General features: G+C 33.2%; 3 protein-coding genes across 3 annotated transcripts; 1 reads left to right on the top strand and 2 right to left on the bottom strand.

The window, feature by feature from the left end:
* Nucleotides 1–12,123: 12,123 nt before the first annotated feature.
* LOC108222419 (uncharacterized) lies at nt 12,124–14,186 on the bottom strand. Its single transcript, XM_017396342.2, has 6 exons — nt 13,678–14,186; nt 13,100–13,299; nt 12,798–12,938; nt 12,620–12,700; nt 12,406–12,533; nt 12,124–12,315 (listed from the first exon to the last, which is right to left on the bottom strand). Exons 1-6 carry the CDS (start codon nt 13,904–13,906, stop codon nt 12,273–12,275), a joined length of 822 nt encoding a protein of 273 aa, XP_017251831.1. The 5' UTR covers nt 13,907–14,186; the 3' UTR covers nt 12,124–12,272.
* Nucleotides 14,187–16,358: 2,172 nt separating this feature from the next.
* Nucleotides 16,359–18,316, top strand: LOC108222179 (xanthotoxin 5-hydroxylase CYP82C4-like). Its single transcript, XM_017396083.2, has 2 exons — nt 16,359–17,409; nt 17,515–18,316. Exons 1-2 carry the CDS (start codon nt 16,465–16,467, stop codon nt 18,139–18,141), a joined length of 1,572 nt encoding a protein of 523 aa, XP_017251572.1. The 5' UTR covers nt 16,359–16,464; the 3' UTR covers nt 18,142–18,316.
* Nucleotides 18,317–18,540: 224 nt separating this feature from the next.
* Nucleotides 18,541–20,945, bottom strand: LOC108222470 (chloroplast envelope quinone oxidoreductase homolog). Its single transcript, XM_017396391.2, has 4 exons — nt 20,516–20,945; nt 20,163–20,304; nt 19,693–19,784; nt 18,541–19,405 (listed from the first exon to the last, which is right to left on the bottom strand). The coding sequence occupies exons 1-4, from the start codon at nt 20,801–20,803 to the stop codon at nt 18,713–18,715; spliced, it is 1,215 nt and encodes a 404-aa protein (XP_017251880.1). The 5' UTR covers nt 20,804–20,945; the 3' UTR covers nt 18,541–18,712.
* Nucleotides 20,946–23,388: the final 2,443 nt, after the last annotated feature.

Below are 23,388 nucleotides of genomic sequence, written 5' to 3'. Positions count from 1 at the left end.
CATCCTATAATCAAGTTACATTTTTTATTTCATGATATGTTTATATCTTAGATCCTACAAAAATATATTTACTTCTTTTTTTAACTTTTGAGTTCTTAAATTATACAAGTTAATGTAAGGACTGTTATGAAATAAAGTGATAGATGACTTTTGGCTCTTGGAATTTCCATGACCTTTGGCTTTTAGTTTTCTCCATTAATACTTAAAACTCTTGACTTTTCATTTGTATTCCAAGTCTTATATAAAGAGACTTGTATGTATTGAGAAGAGATAGAAATAACACATTCTCTCATCTTTAGTTTTATAAAATACTTCTCTTATATCATATACACTTCTCTTCTATTATATATACATAACACGTTATCAGCACGATTTGCTTTTTCACTTTGTTCGTATGTTGTACGATCCGTTCTTTTGTTGTGTTCATATATTCATGTACTTTCATCTTCAAGAAGATCATGGTTTGAAAGTTTTGATGGGTTAATCGATGATGACTTATTTCGCAACAAAACGTGAGTTGTTCTTTGGATATTAGAGCTTCATATGAATAGTATGTTCTAAGATTTGTCTTGAGGTAAGGAATCTTTAAACTTAATAGAATTAATCGTCAAATCACAAGATTCTAAGGTACGTCTACCTTCATCATTCTTCTTTTTATATAGTATTTTCTAAATGTTTTTGAGTTACATTAGTTTTGCATCTCTCATTTTAGTTTTCATTAAAATTGAAAGATTTTAGATATTTCGAAAAAATTCCTTGATATTCTACATGCATATATTGATGGCATGATTTTGGAAATGGAAATTTTAAACTAATTTTTATCTAGTTAATTGGTAATTCCATTGCTTAATCTTAATATGCTTGTGTCTCTATGTATTTGTTATTTTTCACTGATTTGATATAAGTATATTAAATTGTATCTTCTTGATATGATTAATAATTTTCATGTGCCAATGTTATATCTTCAGTGATCATGTCTTATATATAATTTTGATACCTCTTTGCTGGTGATGAAATCATCATGCCCTTTGAAAGTTGCATATTACTGATAAACTTGTGATGTTTTGATAATTCGAAATGAAGATGAAGTTGTATTGTATAACAAATAGACGTAAGGAGACCACACAGTTGCCTGCTTTTGGCATTAATAGGGAACTACAGAAAGATAGGTTGTTACCAGTCTATTAACCCCCGTTAACTATCCCTTCTTGTGTGTGCATTTTCCCAGATAACATTATAATTGGCTTGTTATGTGCTTATTATGTGTCTAATTTTTGTAAATTTCATATCCGATTCATTATCCATCGGAATCTATTGAGCTTATACTTGTTGTAAAGGTCTTTTGATCATCTATAATTTCTCTTCTTCGTGTATTTCTAAAATATGCTTATAAGTATGTCAAAATCTACATTTTGTGTAATCTGATTATATGATTCAAGTTGATATGCTGTCACTTCTAAAATTCATTGTAAATTGAATATTTGTCCAAATATTATGAGAAATACCATTCTGAAAACCTCTTTTCGATATCTACATTTTGTCTTTACATTCCATTGCCATATTATGTGATTTCAATGTCTTAAATATCAAAATACTATCATAATCAGGAGCTGATTCTGCATCTGTAGCCCATAAATATTTGTTTTCTGAATTCGTTACTTGTTCGTTTTTAACGAGCCTTACCATTCTGGAAAGGTCTCGGAATATCCTACATTTTTCGTGTTTTATACTTTTCCAGATAAAATGATATTCATAAAGTAAATTGATATTCTTTGAAACTGATCAGATTTGACTTTCTCATAATTCTATGACTTTATCATAGAGTAAATTGATAATTCTTTGATTTATGATATTGGATTAATATGTTTTGAGATTATTTTTGATAATGTATCAAGTATGATGATTCATATTTTTGATCTCCTAATTGTTTTATGTTTGCCAAATAGGATATAAAGCAAGTTTGGATTGTATACTTGTAATCAATTTGATGCAAAATGAATCCAAATTATTAACTCATAACTTACTCTTCAATCTAAGAGTCCTACCTAGTGATCAATAGATAGTAGGTTGTCCTAATTTTCCCCGATAGTGCATAACATCATGTTTTATGATTTAAATTAGATGACTTATATGCACATACACTATTTCATTTATATCTATTTGTCTTGCTCACACATTAGAGTGTGTATTACATACACATGCTCCAAATAAGTGGCATTATAACCTTTATATGATATTATTGGTATCTGATAGAGTTTCAATATCAATATGTGCCTATCACTATGTGCCTTTATATTTGATTTAAAATTAGCGTTGGTAAAAGTGTTTTTAACCACTTAGGTTAAATAATTTTGTTATAATTGACAACTCCCGGTTGATGTTGTTTTTTGGAATAATAGTAAATGATCACAGCCAGAAGTTGTCTCTATATAATAAAATTCTTTTATTATCACTCAATGACGTTGTGTTTAATTTTTATTAAATTTCTAAATGATACTGGTCATATTTTTCATAAATATGATATTGAGCGATGTCTATAGAATAAATGTCCCGCAGATACAATATTATGAAATTGATGAAATATTTGGGTTGTTAAATGCATGAGTTGATATCGTGACTATATGTGGTTTACTAAATTTGAATTATTAATGAAAGGATTATATAGAATGCCTCATTGTAATTATTCTAAATATAAGACTTGGGAAGAGAAAGTATAAAGCTCCGGAAGAGCGTATATAAGGCTCTCGAAGAACATGTATATTTTTTTATTAACTCTCTCAGGTACATTTTACTCTAGAAGAGCATGTATAGTATTGATGCAATTATACTCTCCTAAGAAGATTGAAGAATGAAATTTGATATAATTTACCGAATTGAGATATCAAGTGCCTTTAAATATTGTGTCTATTTCATTGCACTAGAAGTAATTTGGAGAAAGCTTCGCTGTTAGTTTATGATAACCATAATTTGAAGTAAACCAGAAGTTTACTTATAAATTTATAGTTTGGTTTGACTGGCTAAGCCGTCTCAATTTGATAATGATGTGAATAGCAATTGATATTTTATATGGGCTTTTGTTGAAGAACCTGTAAATTCTTCTTTTCAGTGATATATATGTTATTTGCTTATAAGGCAAAATTGATCACCAACAAAGATATAATTGTGGGGATATGAAGATATGAAATGAGATAAAAAAAACTCCCACTATTGAACAGTGAGATATTTTATGAGATATTTGATTGTATATGAAGTTATTATTAACTTGCAGCCTGAAGTTTTCAAGATTTATTATTTAGAATTATGTTTATAATGTTGGTGCATCTCACAATAAGTATTATCTCGTCCATAAAAATTGGTGAGTATTTTGTATCACATATTTATCGATTCATATCAAATAAATCAATTTTCATAGTTTCTCCCAATCATAAACAAATCATTTGGTCATCACAGATTTTCCACCATGTTAGTAAGATGGATTCCTCAATTGAATATATATTCCATATGAGTGTATTTGGAATCATCAATTTATATTTGTTATGACTTGATTTAATGAGTTCGTTTTCCCAAAATCAGGGGGAGAAATAAATAGTCGGTGAACATAGATATATATATATAAGAATGAATTATCATTGCCTCATCTTCATCCTCGAAATAAAGAATATGAACCAGAAGTTCATAAGATAATTCATTTTGATGACCATAAATAGTGATTTCGCCACAAACACCGGCTACATATGCTCCTATGATATTAATGTCGCAGAAGGACAACCTCAAGTTACTACTATGTCTAAAGAACGCCTGAAGCGTGATAGACAAGTTGGTTCCATATCTTATACAAAAAAGGGTGTAAAGGAGCAATAATTGATGATGGCTAGATTGAGAAATCAATAAATTTTTTTATGGATCTCCAGAAGAGATTATATTGAAGGATCTCTGGAAGAGATTATAGACATGAAAGATTAGAGAAAATAAAAGTAATAAAAAATATTGAGATCTCGATATATCATGTCTTGTCTAGAATAAAGTGGAACCATAAATCGAATCGACGTCGATGATATTTATTGAACTTGAGGTTAATAATGATAATGAGGATCATGAAGAAAATTCTATTGGAGAATATAGATAAAATTGGCCAAGAAAAAAAGAAGAAGATATAATTGAGGCAATTATAAAGAAAAATTATTTGGACCAGTAGTCCTGTCACACCTGAAGTTGTGAAAGTAGTGCGCCCTATGAATCATTATCTCTTAAAAATAGAGAAATATATGAAACTGCAGTTAATACACCTAAAGGTGTCAAGTCAGTGGGACATTAATGATTTTTTGTTTGAAAACGAAATGAAGTTTCAAAAATAAAAATTATGAATGTGAAATTTAGATAATTGTATGATGACATTGTATTAGTCATGAAGAGTAATAGTATTTGTGGGGAATTGCGAAATAGTCACGCAATATGTGAAGGTTGAGTTTAAGTTTTATACGACCCACTTGACAATAATCATCCTAGAAGGATCTTAACTGCCAGAAGCAGTATAACAAACTCTCGAGAACTATACCCTCTCAAATGGAAAAGGGATTCGGACCAGCAGTCCAACCCAAAATTATTTTGACAAATACATCATTATGTATCAAATATTGGTGACAACTCATAAAGTTTCTGGCCAGAGCAGATGGAAACTAGAATGTGTTTCTAGGTAACATTGAATTGAGTTGCACCTGATTAAAATACTATATGTTATATTATGTGATAAAGTGTTTTTTGGTGTATATATTGAAAGAAGAATAACCCTTGGATGAATGATATATATATATTGTCATATGTGAATCCCAGAAGGATTATAAATACACGATAGTACACTAACTTTTTGTGAACACTCGAAAGAAATTTTCGATCCTGAAGTACCGTATCTAAGTAAACTACAACATGGTTTATCATACACGTTTTGACAATAATTATTTAAAGCAAGTCTCCACTTTCGGTTAGTGTTCATTGTTAAGGGATCGCTCGCTCTAAGGGCGTGTTAGTCCTGAAGTTACAAAATGATAATTTTATTCAATCTCCACTAACCTATTCTATAAAGTTTTAAGCTAATTTTGCAGGCATAAAGAAGTAGGGGGTCAAAAGTTGAATAAATTATGGTGGAGATTTTCTTTTTCTGTGAATTTAATTGTTGCAGGCAATTTTTATTAAGGAAGAGCAAATGCACGCTGCATTCTTTTTCCCTTATCCATGGGTTTTCCTGGTAAAATTTTTAACGAGGCAGTATCACGTGCAAGGAATGATAATCAAAGGAATCCGACAGATTTCCTCTCAAAGACACTTCTTGGTACACCGGATGAGGATGCGCAGACTTCAAGATATTAGCTGATGTCCTTTTTAATTGTCATATGGTGATGAGAGGGAGACATAAATGATATATTTTTGTTTTGTACAACTCATGTACTCTTTTTCCTTCACTAGGGTTTTTCCCAATGGGTTTTTCCTAGTAAGGTTTTAACGAGGCATGATGTTGATACAAGTCATCCAAGGGGGAGTGTTATGAAATAAAGTGATAGATGACTTTTGGCTCTTGGAATTTCCATGACCTTTGGCTTTTAGTTTTCTCCATTAATACTTAAAACTCTTGACTTTTCATTTGTATTCCAAGTCTTATATAAAGAGACTTGTATGTATTGAGAAGAGATAGAAATAACACATTCTCTCATCTTTAGTTTTATAAAATACTTCTCTTATATCATATACACTTCTCTTCTATTATATATACATAACAAGGACCTATAGTCAAGTTTTTATTATAATACTAAGCATTTATTTCAGCATAAATCGTTATATTTTAAATAATATTTATTCCAATTTACAAAAATTCAAATCTTGTTTAATTACATGTATATCTTATCTTCTATTCCTTTGTCTCTTTTATATGCTTTTTTTATATTTTGCATTTACCTTTTTTCATCACCATGGTTTTTTTTATATAAAGCGAAAAATTCAATAAATTCTGATTATGATGAATTTCTAAGATGTCAATTACAACCTGATTGTGAAAACGAAAAATAGGTGATCTTTTGATTTTAGAACGTTTAACACATAAAATATCTAAATTTCTTAATTTAAAAAGTATTGCAATCATATCTCAAACAATTCAATATGCATGAATTATCAAACATCAAGAGAATTTTCCATACACTACTTTTTAGATCTTATTTACTATATACTACTATCTCTAAATTCTTTCAAATATATTATTTTTTAAATTTTATTTTCAAAAATACCAATCTTCTGTTAAATGAGCAACAAACGAGGGCACAATCGTTATTTCCAAAACCACATTCATTTATCCCAATATGAGTTCAATTTTTTCGATTCATCTTCTCATCCTCTCCGATTCAGCTTTCTGATGAAGCGATCAATCATCTTCGACACCGATAATTTCGCCAATCGAAAAATGAAGAAGATCAAGGTGGACAACAGCGATGACGACTCAGATAAGATTGAATGTGTTTTGTTAGATGAGAATCTTTTGTACGAGGTGCTGAAACACATCGACGCGCGCACGTTAGGCTTGGCGGTGCACTGGAACAAGACCGCGAAAGATTAAATAGAATTTTGAGTTGCTTTGGAGTTGATTTCTAAGTTGTTGTTTTGGTTACTTTTAGGTTGTAATGTTTAGCCCCACAGGGGTTATTATTCTGTCTTGCAACTGGTTGCAATTTATTACTCCCTCCATTCCAAAATAATAGTCGCTTTGACTTTGTGCACGTATTTTGAGGTGTAAAAAAAACATACCTGTACACATTATTTTTGAATTTTTTTTCTGAATAAAAGTTTAACATTTCTATTTCTATTCAGAAAAAGAAAATTTCAAAAATAACATGTAGAAATATATTTTTTTTGCACCTCAAAATACGTGCATAAAGTCAAAGCGATTATTATTTTGGAATGGAGGGAGTATGTAAATAAAAAAAATTCATTTTTTTTAAAGTTGCATTTCTGATTGCACGTTGTTGCTAGCAGTTGCAGATGCGTATTTTTAGAAATATTTTCAGGAATATAGTATTTTTGCAAGAACAAAGGGCTTAATCGGTAAATTAGATGAAAGCTGGACAATAGAAAAATGACGGTTGGAACCTAATTTTGAAAATATACTCTCAAAACCAGGCACCATATATATTTTTGTAAGAAAGTGATTGTCTGCAAGTGATTCAAGCTATTCCGACCTCAGCTGCTACAGATGACCAGATGACATCCTATTTTGGTTCCTTGTGTTTCTTGTCCAGAGCTACTCATTTATGTTATGTTTGGTTGAGGAGAATGAAATAAAATGAGTAAAAATAGTTGAAACTAATAGTGATGGGAAGAAAATTTTGAAAAAAAATTGAGGGAGTGTAAAATTGCTATGATGAGATTTGAGAAGAAATTGAGGATTAGAGAGAATGGAGCATTTCATCTCAAATTGAAAATGTGATATCTAGCACACGAGATAAGGAATGGAATGGACAAAAGAATGAAATTTCTTAAAATTGTCCATAAAATAGTTCATTTTTCATTTCATTACTTCCTGAATCATTAACCCAACCAAACACAACTATTACGTCCCTTCTCAACTTGAATTTGTACTGCAAGCTGAATCGATTTAACCAAAGCTTATTTCTATTAAAAAAAACCTCATATTTTGAGATCCATACATGCCAAACCATCCTTGGTTAATTCTAGATTACTAAAGAAAGCAATGTTAAATTCACGTATGATATTTGATAACTAGGCAAGATGGATGCGCAATATGATAACCCTTAGAGCATCTCCAACCATCTAAAACCCTTAGCTAAAAGGTGAGTTGACATACTTAAAATAACTAACATAAAAGCCCGTGCGAGGCACGGGCCTCTAATTTTTCATGTGTTTTAAATAATATTCATGTGTAATTATATTGTTCTCGTACGGGTCCTGAGTTTGTATAGTGTTTTAAATAATATCCGTGTGTCATCATATTGTTTCGAGCGTAATTATTACGTTTTATTTTTTAACAAAATATGTAAATATGAAAAATGTAATATTTGCAACCTAATAGCATTAACATTAATAATAAGTACTATTCCCTCCGTCCCATTTCATATGACATTTATTCTTTTTTGGGACATCTCTAAAATAATGAACTTATTATACTTACTATTTTTAAACACTACTTTTCACTATCACACCCACCACGTCTCTATTTTATACTCCTTTATATTGAATAAACATTATTACACTCACTACTTACCACCATTATCTCAAATCTATTATTAAATTTTGATATGTTCCACCACTTTACCCACTTTCCAACTAAATTTACTCTTTTTTTGCTACCTTTTTCTTAATCTCCGTGAAAGTCAAATAAGGTCACTTAGAATAGGACGAATGGAGTATATTTCAAAAAAAAAAAAATTATGGATCAAAAACTACATTTGAACTGATATTTCTCCATTAAAATTCGTTAGGATACAGAGACCATTATCATATTATCTATGTTCAAAATTATATTCGAAATTAATACTGAAATTTTAGATTTTAAATATATTATACCTCATTAAAAGTATCTGTAATTTATTGTTGAAATTATTAAATTATTTCAACTAATATACCATGATTTTGATGAAAACTTGTTCATGATATGTGAATTACGATATCCAAAATCATGATTCAATGAAGATGTGTGGTCCGCGTTGTCTTACATTTATTTCTTCTTTTTTGAGCGTACTTTTGCATAATTGTTAAAGTGATACATGATGAAGCAGATTATCAACACATTTTTTATAGTATATGTTGCACACATTTTGTATAAATAGAAATTGAAACATATGTTGTATGTAAAAAGATACATACCTTATTTTATTATAAAAGCCTCAATTGAACTACCAACCGTATAATTGCACCCCAAAAATTTCTAACACCTTTGATGTGTCTTATCCTTCTATTTTTCATATCAATTATATAGTACTTCAACGTAATATATTTATATTGTTAATTTAAAAATATTTTGTATTAAAATTTAATTTTTTATAATTAATTTTTTGAGCTTGTCAATTAAGACTTTTAATGATTTTTCATGTAATCGTTATAAACCAGATCTCAAACAAATGATATTCTGGAATTTCAAATAGCAAAAAGAGAGTAGATATGAGTTAGGCCTCATGAAGTTCATAAAACCATGAAATATTTAGTTCAATTAGTCGTGTAGTTACTTTTTTAGCTTTGTGCAAACTCACATTTTTAAATATTTTGATACTCGTATTTATTAGGAGTGATCAATGTGGCATATCATGTTCAATTGTTAAAGATATATCCCGTTTAATCAGATATTAATTTTCACCGTATCGCCTCATATTATCCTGTTCAGAATTAATTATATTTTATTAGTTTAATTTGCAAATGATTAATTTAATTGTAGTTTGACTCATTTTATTTAGGGGAATTATCTTGTATATTGTTTTTTCAATCTTATTTTCAAAAATACTACCTTATCCAATCTTATTTTCAAATCTCTAAAATATTTTCAAAAATACTACCTTTTTGAAAATATTTTCCAAAAATACGGTGGTTGCATATGCAACCATATATGCAATTACAAATCATGATATATATATATATATCGACTCCAATGATGAGGTCGAAAATGACATTTGAAAACTGGAACTCGAAATCAGGAATTCAGTTGCATATATAGTTGCATATGGTTGTATTCAGTTGATTCTATTGCAATCTAATGGCCCCGCCAGGGGCACACCATACATCCGTTGCAACTTACAGTTTTCAGTTGCATTTAGTTGCATATGAGGTTGCATTCAGTTGACTCTATTGCAATCTAATGGCCCCGCCAGGGGCACCCATACTTCAGTTGGAACTTACAGTTTTCAGTTGCATTTAGTTGCATATGAGGTTGCATTTAGTTGCATATGAGGTTGCATTCAGTTGATTCTATTGCAATCTAATGGCCCGCCAGGGGCACCCATACTTCAGTTGGAACTTACAGTTTTCAGTTGCATTTAGTTGCATATGAGGTTGCATATGAGGTTGCGTGCAACCTCATATGCAACCTCATATGCAACGGAAAACTGTAAGTTGCAACTGATGTATGGGTGCCCCTGGCGGGGGCATTAGATTACAATAGAATCAACTGAATTCAACCTCATATGCAACCATATATGCAACTACAAATCCTGATTTCAAGTTGCAGATTTCAAATGTCATTTTCGACCTCATCGTTGGAGTCGATATATATATATATATATATATATATATATATATATATATATATATATATGGATTCCAAATATGAGGTCGAAAATGACATTTGAAAACTGGAACTTGAAATCAGGAATTCAGTTGCATATATGGTTGCATATGCAACCACAGTATTTTTGAAAATATTTTAGAGAAGGTAGTATTTTTGAAAATAAGATTGGATAAGGTAATATTTTTGGAAATAAGACTGAAAACGTAGTTATGAATAAAAAAAGCCCTTTTATTTAACTGGTATGTTATATATCGAATGATGACATATTAAAAATTATAGTTTTAAGACTTTAATATATATAACTTATTTCTCTGTGTTATTTTATTTAATCAAGTAAAATTTATAATTCAAATCTTTTTAGTAGTTCTTTTAAACGCGTTTTATTATTATATGGTTGATTTTTGATTAACAATATAGGATTTCCTTAAATTCACCTTCATATCACAAGTTATAGTATTTCAAATACATATATCATCAAAATTACATCATTTAGATATATTTTCTGACACCAAATTTGATGTATTGTCACTATTCTTAAATCTATAATTTTTTTAAAAAACGATTTAGTTACACATCAAATTCTGAATTCATAAGTTTAAAATTAAAAAATATTCTAAATAGGAATATTCTTTCCATCACCTTATTTCGTGTTCTCCAAAATATTGTAATCTCTTTATAAATCGCCTTTTATAATAAAAGAAATTAATATGACATAGTCCATGTTGAAAGCCCATCAATTTTTCCTTTCAAAGATGCTCGCTTAAACCTCAGTTTTTGTGCTTATTTCTCACATTCATGACTTAAAATTTCAATAATATTGTATCGGTGCTCGTTTAAACTATTAAGTTAGATTCGAATTCGTTCTTTTTTATTCGAATATAAATTATATCTATTTTTGGAAATCTGAATCATGGCTCGAACCCGATTATTCATATTCTTTTTCAATTTTAAATTTATTTACGTAAATAATTAATTTATAGATATTAATCTATCATGTAAACAATATATGAGACTTAACTGAAATAACAACTTATCTCAAATAAATAAGATATTGAAACGAATATAAATACAAAGTCTTAAAGTATGTGGTTAATGCTTTTGAGTAACAAACTAATTGTTTGTGCAGTTCAAGTGGTTTGAGTGATGTGTTTGTATCGGAGAGGTCCTGAGTTCGAGTCTTATGAATAACATCTTTTTTTATATATATGAGATGAGATTAGGTTCGGAGTTAGGCTCAGGTTCGGAGCTAGGTAATTTATTTGCTCAGGAGGGAGGCTTGACACGAACCTGTTGGGCTACTATATAGATAAGTAGGTAGAAAAGATTTAGCCAACAGCTCCAAAAACACAACTCCAATCATGATTAGCTGTTGTCTATAAATTTAGTCAACCTCCTATGGATGGCTAAAATCTGTTGGAAGATTGTAAATCATTTATTACCATATTGAACTGATATATTTTATTTTAACAATTTAAAATATTAATAACATACTATTTTTAAATTATAGCCAATCAATATAGCCAGTACCATTGTAGCAAAATGTCTTACAGGTTCAGCAAATTTTACATGATGTCTTAGAGATCCAATTTAGCCAACAATTATAACCAACACCGTTGGAGATGCTCTTAACATGTTTATTCCACCTTTATCCATATGATATCACAGCTAAGAAATGCCTCAACATTATCTTTATCAGCATACCAATTATTAATTTGAAGCTCATACTGCTACACGTCTACACTAATCAAACCAACCAGAATTTAATTAATTTCCATTGCCACAATTTTTTAGTTCTCAACTCAATTTGACAATAAATTTATGTCAGCGAACCAATTGTGTAAAACTATGTCAGCAAGAGATAAAAGAAAGTTTAATCATAGAACAAAACAGAAGGCAACCGGTTACTGATACCTTACAAACTTGTAAAGGATTAGTCAAAATTCTGTAATCTAACTAAAATTTGTTACACTGAAAACTGTTAGAAAGGAAAACGAATATATCAAACAGTAGGCAGGCTGACCAGAAGTTGGCCATTCACAGCGCTGACAAAAAACAGAAACCAAAACTCAATCAGTAAGCATATAATACAAAATGCAAGACTATGGTTACTCATACGAAGATTTTAGGCGAACCTTCTGACATAGTAGTAACAGAAATCTGCTAAGATGAAAGTTTGAATTATCTCAGAGAGCAATACTGTTGGCAGCCAAAGCAATCCGCTCCCGAACAAGAACAAATATGTTCCAGAAGTCTCATAAACCTATATACAACAATGTTAAAATTTACCAAGTTGCTCGGATATATCAGTTTGGCGATGTTAACTAGAATAGTATGATAGGAACTCACCGAGATTACCCAATGAGCGCATCCCAAAAATCGAGCAACACCAAGTGCAAACACATAATGGGCCGTAAATGGTTCAATGAGCTGCATCAGGAATAGATTGTTTAGTTATTAATTTGGGTATATGAAATGCACCTAAATCAAATCAGATACTTGTATATTACAAATTGGGGGCACTGACCTTTGCTTTCTGCATCATACGAAGCTGAGGCAACACTGAAATAGATTCTAGGTACACACAGAAGGCCCAAAGCATTCGGGTATATATGGAGTGATTTGTATAGGGGTGTACAAATATGCTTAGGAGAGCACAAGGCACTAGCTGCATACCGAATACATAAATTTGATGTTAAAACTGTAGTAAAATTAGCGGCTTAAAATGACATGTACATCACAAAACATGTCTCAGTACTCAAGAACTAGCAAGGTGTAAAAGATCAATAAGAGCAAGTATTGAAACAGAGCAATGAAAGAGAACTTTACCAGAATATACAAGGGAGTGGTGTCCAGCTCATCCATGTACGTGGCTCTTAGTTTGAACCTTATCATGTAAATAACCCACAACGTGAACACAAGAGTAAGTGAATCAAGCACTGTGTGTATGTCCCCTTCCATATAAAAGCTACAACCCAATCTCAGAGCAGTGAATAAAGCTGTAAGCTCCTGAGTCTTAAGAGAAAGTCCTGCAGAAGTCACAAAACATTCAACATTATCACAACTAAATCACTTAAAATCAGAATCTCATACCAATCGAAACATACTTAGTATATCCCGTTTTTAGATCAGGCCCCGGGTCTGGGATTCATTAGCCAAATTACCAAACAAAACAAACTACATGTGAAACACGATATTTGACAATTAAAACATCTCACTATGCCAACTCAAAGAATATAGATTATTTTTTTTTAATTTCCTTTTATTTAACTAGAAACCGAAAGACCTTAATTAGAATTCACTCCCAAACTCATAAGATCTCATAAAACAACATAATTATAAATCAACACCTTAAAATCGAAAGAAAATAAAATCGATGTGATGAATTGAATAAAAAGATGAATTACCGGAGCAATTTCGCTTGGTGGCGAGCTTAAAAATCAAGACAAGGATGCCAGCAGCATGAATAGCTTCAGAAGCAACAAAGAAGTGATTGTGATCCTTCACGAACATCCTAAGCCCAACCAAGGCCGAAATCACAACCATTATTCCCATCATAACCTTCACCATCATCGATTGCCTTCTCATCCATACCCACAATTTGTTCGACGCAGATGATCCCCTCCTTTTCCCCATCTTAAATCTTATATGGACTCAACAAACACAACTCCAAGACTTTTTTTGTTATGGGTCTGTGTGTCTGTAAAGAACAGATTATTCTTTAGTATTGAAGATTTTAATGTGGGCCCAGAAAGGTAATAAATGCTGTGTAATCTCCTCCTCCGATCCGCCTCTCCAAAATCTCAATAAATGCCAAAGATTTAGAGAGAGATGGGAGGAGAGATAGAGGATGGGGAGAGGATAATTTTCAAGAAAATAATAATTTCTTGCTTGCGTTTGAAACAAATCGGTGTTTAGCTATGAGGTGACGAGAGGGTCTTAAATATGCATGCAAACTCTCCTATATTTAGTACATTTTGTCAGAGCCAGTCGCTTTACGTAACTCAAGTCTCCTTTTTTATGCATGCGATTTTGTCCAATCTTTTTTAAGTCTTTACTTTTTCTACTTTCTTTTCTAATTAGACAATTCTATTTCTTGGATGGTCTATGGATCGGTATTCCAAAGCGATGTAGGTAGATTTATAGATAATAGATTTGTTTCTCTTTTTTGCATCTAAATATCATATCCCTTTCAAAAGATAATAGAGTTTTTAGTTAGAATAAACTGACAAATCATATCTTTTTTCTTTAAATTATACTACAAAATATGGTGATATTCATTAAAGATTTTAAATTATCTTTAAAAATCTAATAATATTTAATTAAGATTATGTAAAATTCATTATAATCCTCTGATATTCAAAAGTTGACGATTTTTTTTTTGAACTTTATAAAATGATGAATTTTGTTTGTGATATTGTTTACTGTATTCTAAAATTTTGAAATCTCATCAAAATCCATGAAATCCGAGGGTATTCGATTGGGATTGTTGGAAATCCATTAAAATCTTGGGATATTCAATTGGGATTTTAAATTATACTACAAAATCTGGTGATATTCAATTAGGATTTTAAATTATACTTCAAAATCCGATGATATTCAATTGAGATCGTTTAAAATCCATCAAAATCTGATTGTATTCAAATGTTGATGGGTTTTTTTGGATTTCATGAAATGATGGATTTTGTGACATTCTTCAATGTATTTTATGTTTTTTGAAATCCCACCAAAATCCATGAGATTTTGAAGCATTGTGCTTAAATCCTATTAAGTCTGCGAAATTTTATCAAGAATCCACATAAAAGCAAATCACATACAATTTATTAAAAATCTATAGATTAAAAACAATCCATCAATATCGCAATCGAAACCCCCCCCCCCCCCCCCCCCCCCGTTAATTCTTAAAAGTTGTATATCAATTTTTCGACATTTTATATAAAATCACCAAAAATTAATCTATTAAAATACATAATCTCTTAATAATCGTACAAGTCTAATAGGATAACAATCATACAAAATATGAGTATACGACAATATCTTGGTAATGAGATGGTTAGCTTTACTTTGGTGAAAAAAGAGTAAATTACAGATTATGTACCTGTAGTTTGTCACATATCTGATATGTGTACCTGTAGTTTCGATATAGCAAATTGTGTACACCGAGTTTGAAAAACTTTACATAGTGTGTACTACCGTTAAAATCTTGTTAACAGCGTTAGTTTGTTTTTGAAAAGGCTGGTGACTAAACTGCAGTTTTACTACATAACGGCTACAAAACAGCGATATAAACAAAACCCATGATCACAGTGGGTCATTTCTTCCCCAAAATTGAAAAACCCTAGACCTAAAATCATAATCCGGAGAGAAATAAATGGACGAATACTGTCGATGTGGTCGACAAGCCGTGCAACGTACAACGTGGACTGAATCGAATGCCGATGGGAGATTTGTTGGTTGTGTTCGAGGGAGGAGCATAAACAGCCGATTGATCACCATCACGCACAAGCCAAGTCATCTCACAAATAATGTCCAGCTGCCGAGTTTAAAGCATAATCAGATTTTTAAGAGTAAAGATGAGATGATGTAATGGAGATTGGCAGCAAATCTAACTGAAGAAGGGAGTAGATTGCTTTATATGGTGTGATTATAAGAAAGCTCACCCTTTACTCTGTTTATTACAAACGGCGATACCAAGGAACTGACGGTAGTACACGTCTCGTACAGAAGCTCAAACTTGGTGTATACAATTTGCTATATCGAAACTACAGGTACACAAATCGAATATATGGCAAACTTCAGGTACATAATCTGTAATTTATTCTTGAAAAAATGTCACACTGATATGACAATCTCTAAAAATGTCACACTAATATGACAATATCTTCACAAGGTGATGCTATTATAATCAAGATGGTTATAGCTTTCCTTTTATTGAAAGAAGGGAATAGACGACAAGAGCCACTTTTTGGCTTGTTAAAATACTAGTAAATCTGTGGTGGAATATCAACATCGGTCATCTTGTCCACCCATTTGGGCCACAAATTAGAACGCTAAAGTAGAAAATCTTACAACCACAATACAATATCTCCAAGTGCAGACATTTTATATTGCAGTGCTCCATTATTGACATCCTGGTGTATTACTTGTGCTATATACTGGTTTGCTAGTAAAGACATATATGCAAAACTTGTGTGATGGAGCCTGTGCTTGTACTACAAATAGTTGGTAGTTTTGTTGCATTACTCTTGTTCTATAGCTTATGGTCATCAAGAACCAAAAATTATGAGAAAATACTGGCCCCAAAACCAGAGGGAGCCTGGCCAATCTTGGGCCACTTCCCGCTACTTGCTGGAACTGATCCTGTTTTCAGGATTTTAGGAGCCATGGCCGATAAATATGGTCCCGTGTTTAGAATCCAGCTCGGCTTGCACCACGCCCTGGTTGTGAGTAGCAAGGAAGCAGTGACCGAGATTTTCACTACTAATGATCTTATTTTCATGACTCGTCCTAAAGCACTTGCTCTGAAATACATGGGTTATAATGGTGCATTGTTTGGATTAGCACCGTATGGTCCTTATTGGCTGAAGATGCGCAAAATTTCCACCTTTGAGGTTCTATCAAACAGCCGCCTGGAGCTACTCAAACCTGTGAGAGCTTCTGAAGTGACTACATGCATCAAGGAGCTCTACTCACTCTGCTGCACCAATGAGGAGGTAGGTTCCGCCACTTTTGACATGGCTAAATGGCTGCAACAGGTGATTAGCAATTTAATGACACAAATGATTGCTAGGAAGCGGTATAACAGTATTGGCCAAGGTGAGAAAGCAATGGAATCAAAGCGCTTCAAAAAAGCTTTTGAAGATTTCTTTTCTTTAGTCGGAGCTTTTGAACTTTCAAACGTGATACCATTTACTGAATGGATGGATTTGCAAGGAAATCGTAGGGCCATGAGAAGGACAGCAAAGGAGTTGGACTTCTTTATGAGTTCTTGGCTCGACGAACATATTGAGGGCAGGGCCAGAAAAGGCAAGTCAAAAGAGGATCGCGACTTCATTGATGTGATGATATCGTTGTTTGAAGAATCAGATGGTTTTATATATGGACACAAAACAGAAGATGTTATAAAGGCCACTGTCATGGTAAGTTTTATTTCATTTTATTTCTTCATTTTCTAGTGCAAAAACTTTACTGCTTAACTTGTTTTCTTATAATAGTCAAGAAAACTAAGATTATCTTTTCTGCAGACAATTATTTTTGCAGGAGCTGATGCCTCTTCAGTTACCTTGACATGGGCAGTTGCATTACTTTTAAAGCATAAGGAAGTGTTACTAAGAGCCCAACAAGAACTTGACACCCATATTGGAAAAGAACGATGGGTAGAAGAATCAGATATCAAGCATCTGGTATACCTCCAAGCCATCATAAAAGAATCATTACGACTCTACCCTGCTGGTCCCCTGTCAGTGCCTCGTGAGACCTTAGAGGATTGCACCATATCAGGTCATTATGTCCCAAAAGGGACTCAACTTTTGGTGAATATCTGGAAACTCCATCGAGACTCAGGAACATGGACTGACCCTTACAAATTTCAACCAGAGAGGTTTCTGACTAGTCACGCAGGAATTGACGTAAGAGGTCAGCAGTTTGAGTTCATTCCATTCAGCTCGGGAAGGAGATCGTGTCCTGGAATGACAGCCAGTATGCAAATGATGCAACTAACACTAGCTCGTCTACTTCAGGGCTTCAATTTGGCTACTCCCATGAATGAACCAGTTGATATGACTGAAGCAGCAGGGATAACTGTGCATAGAAAATATCCATTACAAGTTGTGCTTAGTCCACGCCTCCCAAGTAGGCTTTACCAGGAATAGGTTATACACCATCTGGACTTCATCAGTGGCCATTGTTGATGCATGTGTGTGTTAATAATTACTCTTTTGTACATGTTAAATAAGGGAATTTCCATTAATCTGTTTGATATTTCCTAGTCGTCGTGAAAAAATCAAGAAAATTTTGGTACTATGTTTGTACTGCTTTCAAACACTATGTTTGTCTTTCTTACAAAGCCATTACATATCTAAATACCGCACAATCTGCCTTCATACATAGTCAATTCGACATCCTCAAGAATTACAATTTTCTTGTTATTTGGACATCCACAAGTCTATACTGAAGTGCTCTTCAACATAGTTTTGATCAATCACCAAATATAGCAAAACTGAACTGTCAAGATTATGTGTGCATAAAAAGCATAACCATTCACTCCAGATACTAAGAATTAACATGCATTTCCGTATGAAATCAACATTTGTAACCACATTCTTCAACTTTAGCCACTATCTACAATAAATATAGAAATGGGAGTTTCCATATCAAATGATTCACTAAGTTTTGCAACTACTCTTATCACATTACTCATGAACAGTTATATTAAAACTCTTTTTATTCAAATTCAACGATTATTTTTCCAGTGGCATGACCTTCAGCACTCTTAGCCCAGGCTTCTTCTGTTTTGCTAAAGGGAAATCTTGAGTCAATCACTGTCTTAAGCTTCCCTTCCTTCATCGTCTTAACAAGAAAAGCAAAATGATCAAGTTTGGGAGCGACAAACATTGGCACCAGCTGTTTCTTAGAGAAGGTAACTTTCTTCACAGCATAAGCCCAATATGCCTTGGGTCCAGGAGTCAATTCAATTACCTTCCCGTGAGAAGTCAAATTGGATGCAAAAGTCGACCAGGGAATTGGTGGAGCACACTGGATTATGGCATTGTATTTCTTGCCTGATGGGCTCTTTAAAGCTGCCCCTTCTGGTGTTTTATAATCAAGAACCTCATCTGCGCCTAGACTCTTGACCAATTCTATGTTCCGAGCACCACAAGTAGCTGTCACGTGTATGTTTCCTAGTTTTGCTAACTGAACTGCAAAGAGACCAACACCTCCTGAAGCAGCTGTGACAAGAATATTTGTCTCTGAAGCACTTCCATCGAGCTTGATTCCAGCATGTACAGTCAGTGCCTGGTAAGCTGCAAGTCCTGCAACAGGTAAGCCAGCGGCTTCAGCTGGTGTCATTTCAGGCGGCCTCTGAACTGTCATGCTTTCCTTAGCGACAACATATTCAGCTAGTCCACCTCCAACCTGTCACGTAGTTCATAAATGCTAATAATAAGCATCAAATAGAAAAAAGGGACAGCCTAAAGGTTTTTTTGACAAATATTTATGTAATGTACAACAATTCTGCAGTCCGTTATAACCTATAATATCAGGAGCGCAGATGCTTGGTAGTAATTCTATAGAAGTCACGAATAATAATCAAGCTAAAGAGCTAGGTTCTCGGAAGATCAAGTGAATTATCAAGCCTTGAGTCACAGATTAAGTGAAATGAGATACATATTAACAAAACAAAATACTCGACTAAATCTTACAAAGGCGTTAAGCATTGCCACTACTTTGTCGCCAGCTTTAAAGTTTTTCACCTCAAATCCAACTTCAACAACCTCTCCTGCTATATCACTTGCTGTTGAAAAAAAAAAAAGAGAGTAAATACTTGAATCCCAACCTTTGATGCTTATGGAAAAACACTTTCATGCAAACAGTTCAAATTAAATGGTTACATCACACAAGTCGGGTCATTTACAGCTACAGAAGCACGTCATGAACGTGATCAAATGAAAATTCACCGGTACAGTAAGCAATCTCCAGGTCATTGTCATGACATAGTCAAGAATGTTGGACAGTGAATTAATATTTAGTGATCACTTACCCTTGACAATCACTTGCATCAACTAAAATTGACTGAATTTACACCAATTTAAAGTTCAACATGCCATCTATATATTGATTTTAAATTTTTTTACAAGAAAATGAGTAGAGAGTACAGAAGCGTCATACTTACAAGGTACACAGGGAAATGCCTTTGGGTAAAGTGGCCTAAACAAACCGCTTTGCACTTTCAAATCAACTGGATTGATTGATACTGCAAGTGTTTTTATCAAAACCTCGTCCTTCTTTGGAATAGGGACTGGAATCTCAACATGCTGGAAAGGCATGTCAGTAATCATCATGTTAGTAAATAAACCAATCATATTCAGTGTGGTGACATATACGCGAACCTTAGTAGTACTTAGTAGAGACTGACGTCTTAGAAAATTGTAATAAAATCAAATTCAAGTTATTTGAGTCTTTGAATCTTGAAAACACAATTTCTATCATTGCTACAAAATTATAAATACGCGGATGATTGATTACCTTCAATGCACTTGCACCTCCACCGTATGAACTGTATTGAATTGCTTTCATCTTCTTCTGTTCCTTTTTTGGTTCCTTAGTAGCTTCATTCTTCTTCTCTTCCTCCGCCTTCTTCTCTTCTTCCTTCTCCTTCACTTCCTTCTCTTCCGCCTTCTTCTCTTCTTTCTTTTCCTGATCTTTAGCCTCTTCGGCCACTGCAGCTGCAGTTTCTACCTTTACATGCTCATCCTTCTTAATTTCATTCACAATAGCGTTTATATGTTCTTTTTTCACCTCATCATCAGCCATGATAGTTCGATACGATGATTATGAACAACAATCAATGATAAAACAAAATGTAGGTGAATTGAAGAGAACAGAGAGTGGTACATAGACAAGTTCAGTTTTGAAGTTGAAATATATAATAAAAACCCGTTTTGTGCGGGAATATCTGTGGTGTTGCTCTTGTATCTCTCTCGCAACTCTCGCTACAAACATACACTCTTTCTTCTAAATCTACACTTTGACACTTTCCTTTACTCATTACCCAACCCCTTAACTTTAGGATTCACATAACATCACTCTGATTTTTCACAACATATTTCGCAATTTTTTTTATTTTTTTTTGACAATATTTCGCAATTTATTAAGTGCAATTTTTTTGCCATATTCATTATTTTAACAGCCAAATCTTTTTCTTTATCAGAGAAGCACATTTTTACCTTTTTAAGTGTAAAAGTATATGTACAGGAATTTCTTGTTTCAACAGACCTATTATTTTAAGTTGGAGCTTTAGTGAAAATAAGTGCTTCTTGATCAAAGTAAAAAAGTGAAATAGAAGTTAGAAGCAAATGAATACTTAAGTGATTAAAGTGTTTGGAAAAGAAGTAGAAGTTCCGAGAGAAAAGCTAGTATTTGTAATTCGTGAAAAGTGCTTCTGCTTTTTCACATAAACGAGTCAAGAAAGACAGAAACCAACTTGTTCAGAAAAGAAGTGTTTTTCCTCCGTTGCCAAACAGGCACTAAATTTCTCCTTCATGATCAGACCAAAAAGAAAAATGAGTTTTCCTCTGCTCTTGAGGACACTTATAGGGGCAATACTGAGGGCATGAACTGAGTGTTAAAAGTTTTAATGATATAGTATAAAACTCTCAACTGTCAAGAATTTCTCCTAACACTCTGGGGTTTTAGGAGAGCTAGTGATTCCGCATGGGCGTTTCCTGAACAGATTAGTGGCTGGCTCTGGCGCTGCCTGAAGCAGCTGTGACAAGAACACTATTGATAAGCTGGTTTTGTCGAGCTTCAGTCTAAGCCAACTCATTCTACAGCTTGGACTTCATTTGATTTTATAACAAAATTATTGTTCTTGAGAATCTTATGGAACTTATTTATTAAAATTATCTCCTCGAAAAAACAATTTTAGGCAGGGTTCACTACTAATACACCAAATGGACATGGTCCCATGGAGGACTATATATTTAGGGAACATGTTAAGACTCTGCCGGAGATGCTCTTAAAGGTACCAGTTTAAGCAAATGACTATTTTAATGTAAAACGTTTGTTTGCTTAGAAATAAGAATCCCCTTGATTTTGAGCATGGTTGGATAGCTCAGTGGTGAGAGTTTATCCTCTGTCGTGTCCCAGGTCCTAGGTTCGACCCTGGCTCACCCGAGAGTTTCGTAGAATAGATACTCATTTGTAAGGCTATAAGTCATGTTTGTCCAAAAAAAAATCCCCTTGATTTCAGAAAATTATAATTTGGAAACAAATTATTATTATCTTTGGTTGGTGACAACTTATTTAAAATGGCAAAATTCGGTGGCAGTCAGAATTTTCAAGGTGAAGAAAGCAAAATCTCCGTTTGAAGAAGTGAAAATCAATTTACTACTAAGAAATATGGCAAGGCTGTTACAAGGTTGTTAAATGTTGATGTTTCGGACAAGTAGGCAACGGTTAATTCTAGACTTTGGATTTGCAATAATTAAAAGCATGTTGGTCATGATTAATGAATCCTAATTTTAGGGGTGTATTCAATAGTGATTTTAATATATTTTTTTGAGTAAATAACAAAGTGGTGGCTGTAGTTTCCCAAATTTTACAAAATGTTGGCTGGAGTTCAAAAAATACAAAAGGGGTAAAAACGGATGTAACTCCCGTAACCAATCTGCCACCCACCACCTATACAAACCCACCGTGGATTTAACCTCCCACCACATGAATCTCGACAACAGCAGCACCTCAGGTGTCCTTACCACGACTCTGCACTCCAATTCAAACCTCTAGCCTACAATCTCACCTACAAACCATTAACTTCAACTGCTCAACATCATCCTGTACAATTCATCTTTGCAATTCGAACTCACCACCAGCCATTGATTCTCCCATTACAACTCCCTCCCATATCCCTCGCCGACTGTACAACACCGAACCATTTCCCATCTCGTTACGCACACCTAATCAAGCACTGCCAGACCTTCACTCACCCTCCGTTCAAGCATCATCCGACTTCCTTCAACCACAAACAATCGCAGCCACCTACTAGTCAAGCTCGCTGTTTTCCGGCGAAGCTTCGCTCCCCACCATATCCTATAATGCTGAGCCTCGTCGTGGTGGTCCTGAGCATAGAACAGAGGGATGAGACGATAGGGAGGCAAAAGGAGATTGATGGGTAGTCAAAATAACGTTTTTACCCTTCTTCTTTTTTTTTTTTTATTTAACGACCAGATTTAACGGAACTTAACGGCGGCCACCTTATTAAAAGACGGAGGTAAAGTTCAGCCACCAATCTGTAGTTTTTAAACTCTAGCCAACATTTTGTAAAATTTGAGAAACCACAGCCACCACTTTGTCATTTACTCTATTTTTTTTCATGAATATTATTTAAAATTTTAATG

Source organism: Daucus carota, chromosome 5 (assembly GCF_001625215.2).
Source record: "Daucus carota subsp. sativus chromosome 5, DH1 v3.0, whole genome shotgun sequence".
NCBI lineage: Eukaryota > Viridiplantae > Streptophyta > Magnoliopsida > Apiales > Apiaceae > Daucus > Daucus carota.
Note: the sequence above shows the minus strand (reverse complement) of the source record. Positions and strands in the feature narration are given on the sequence as shown.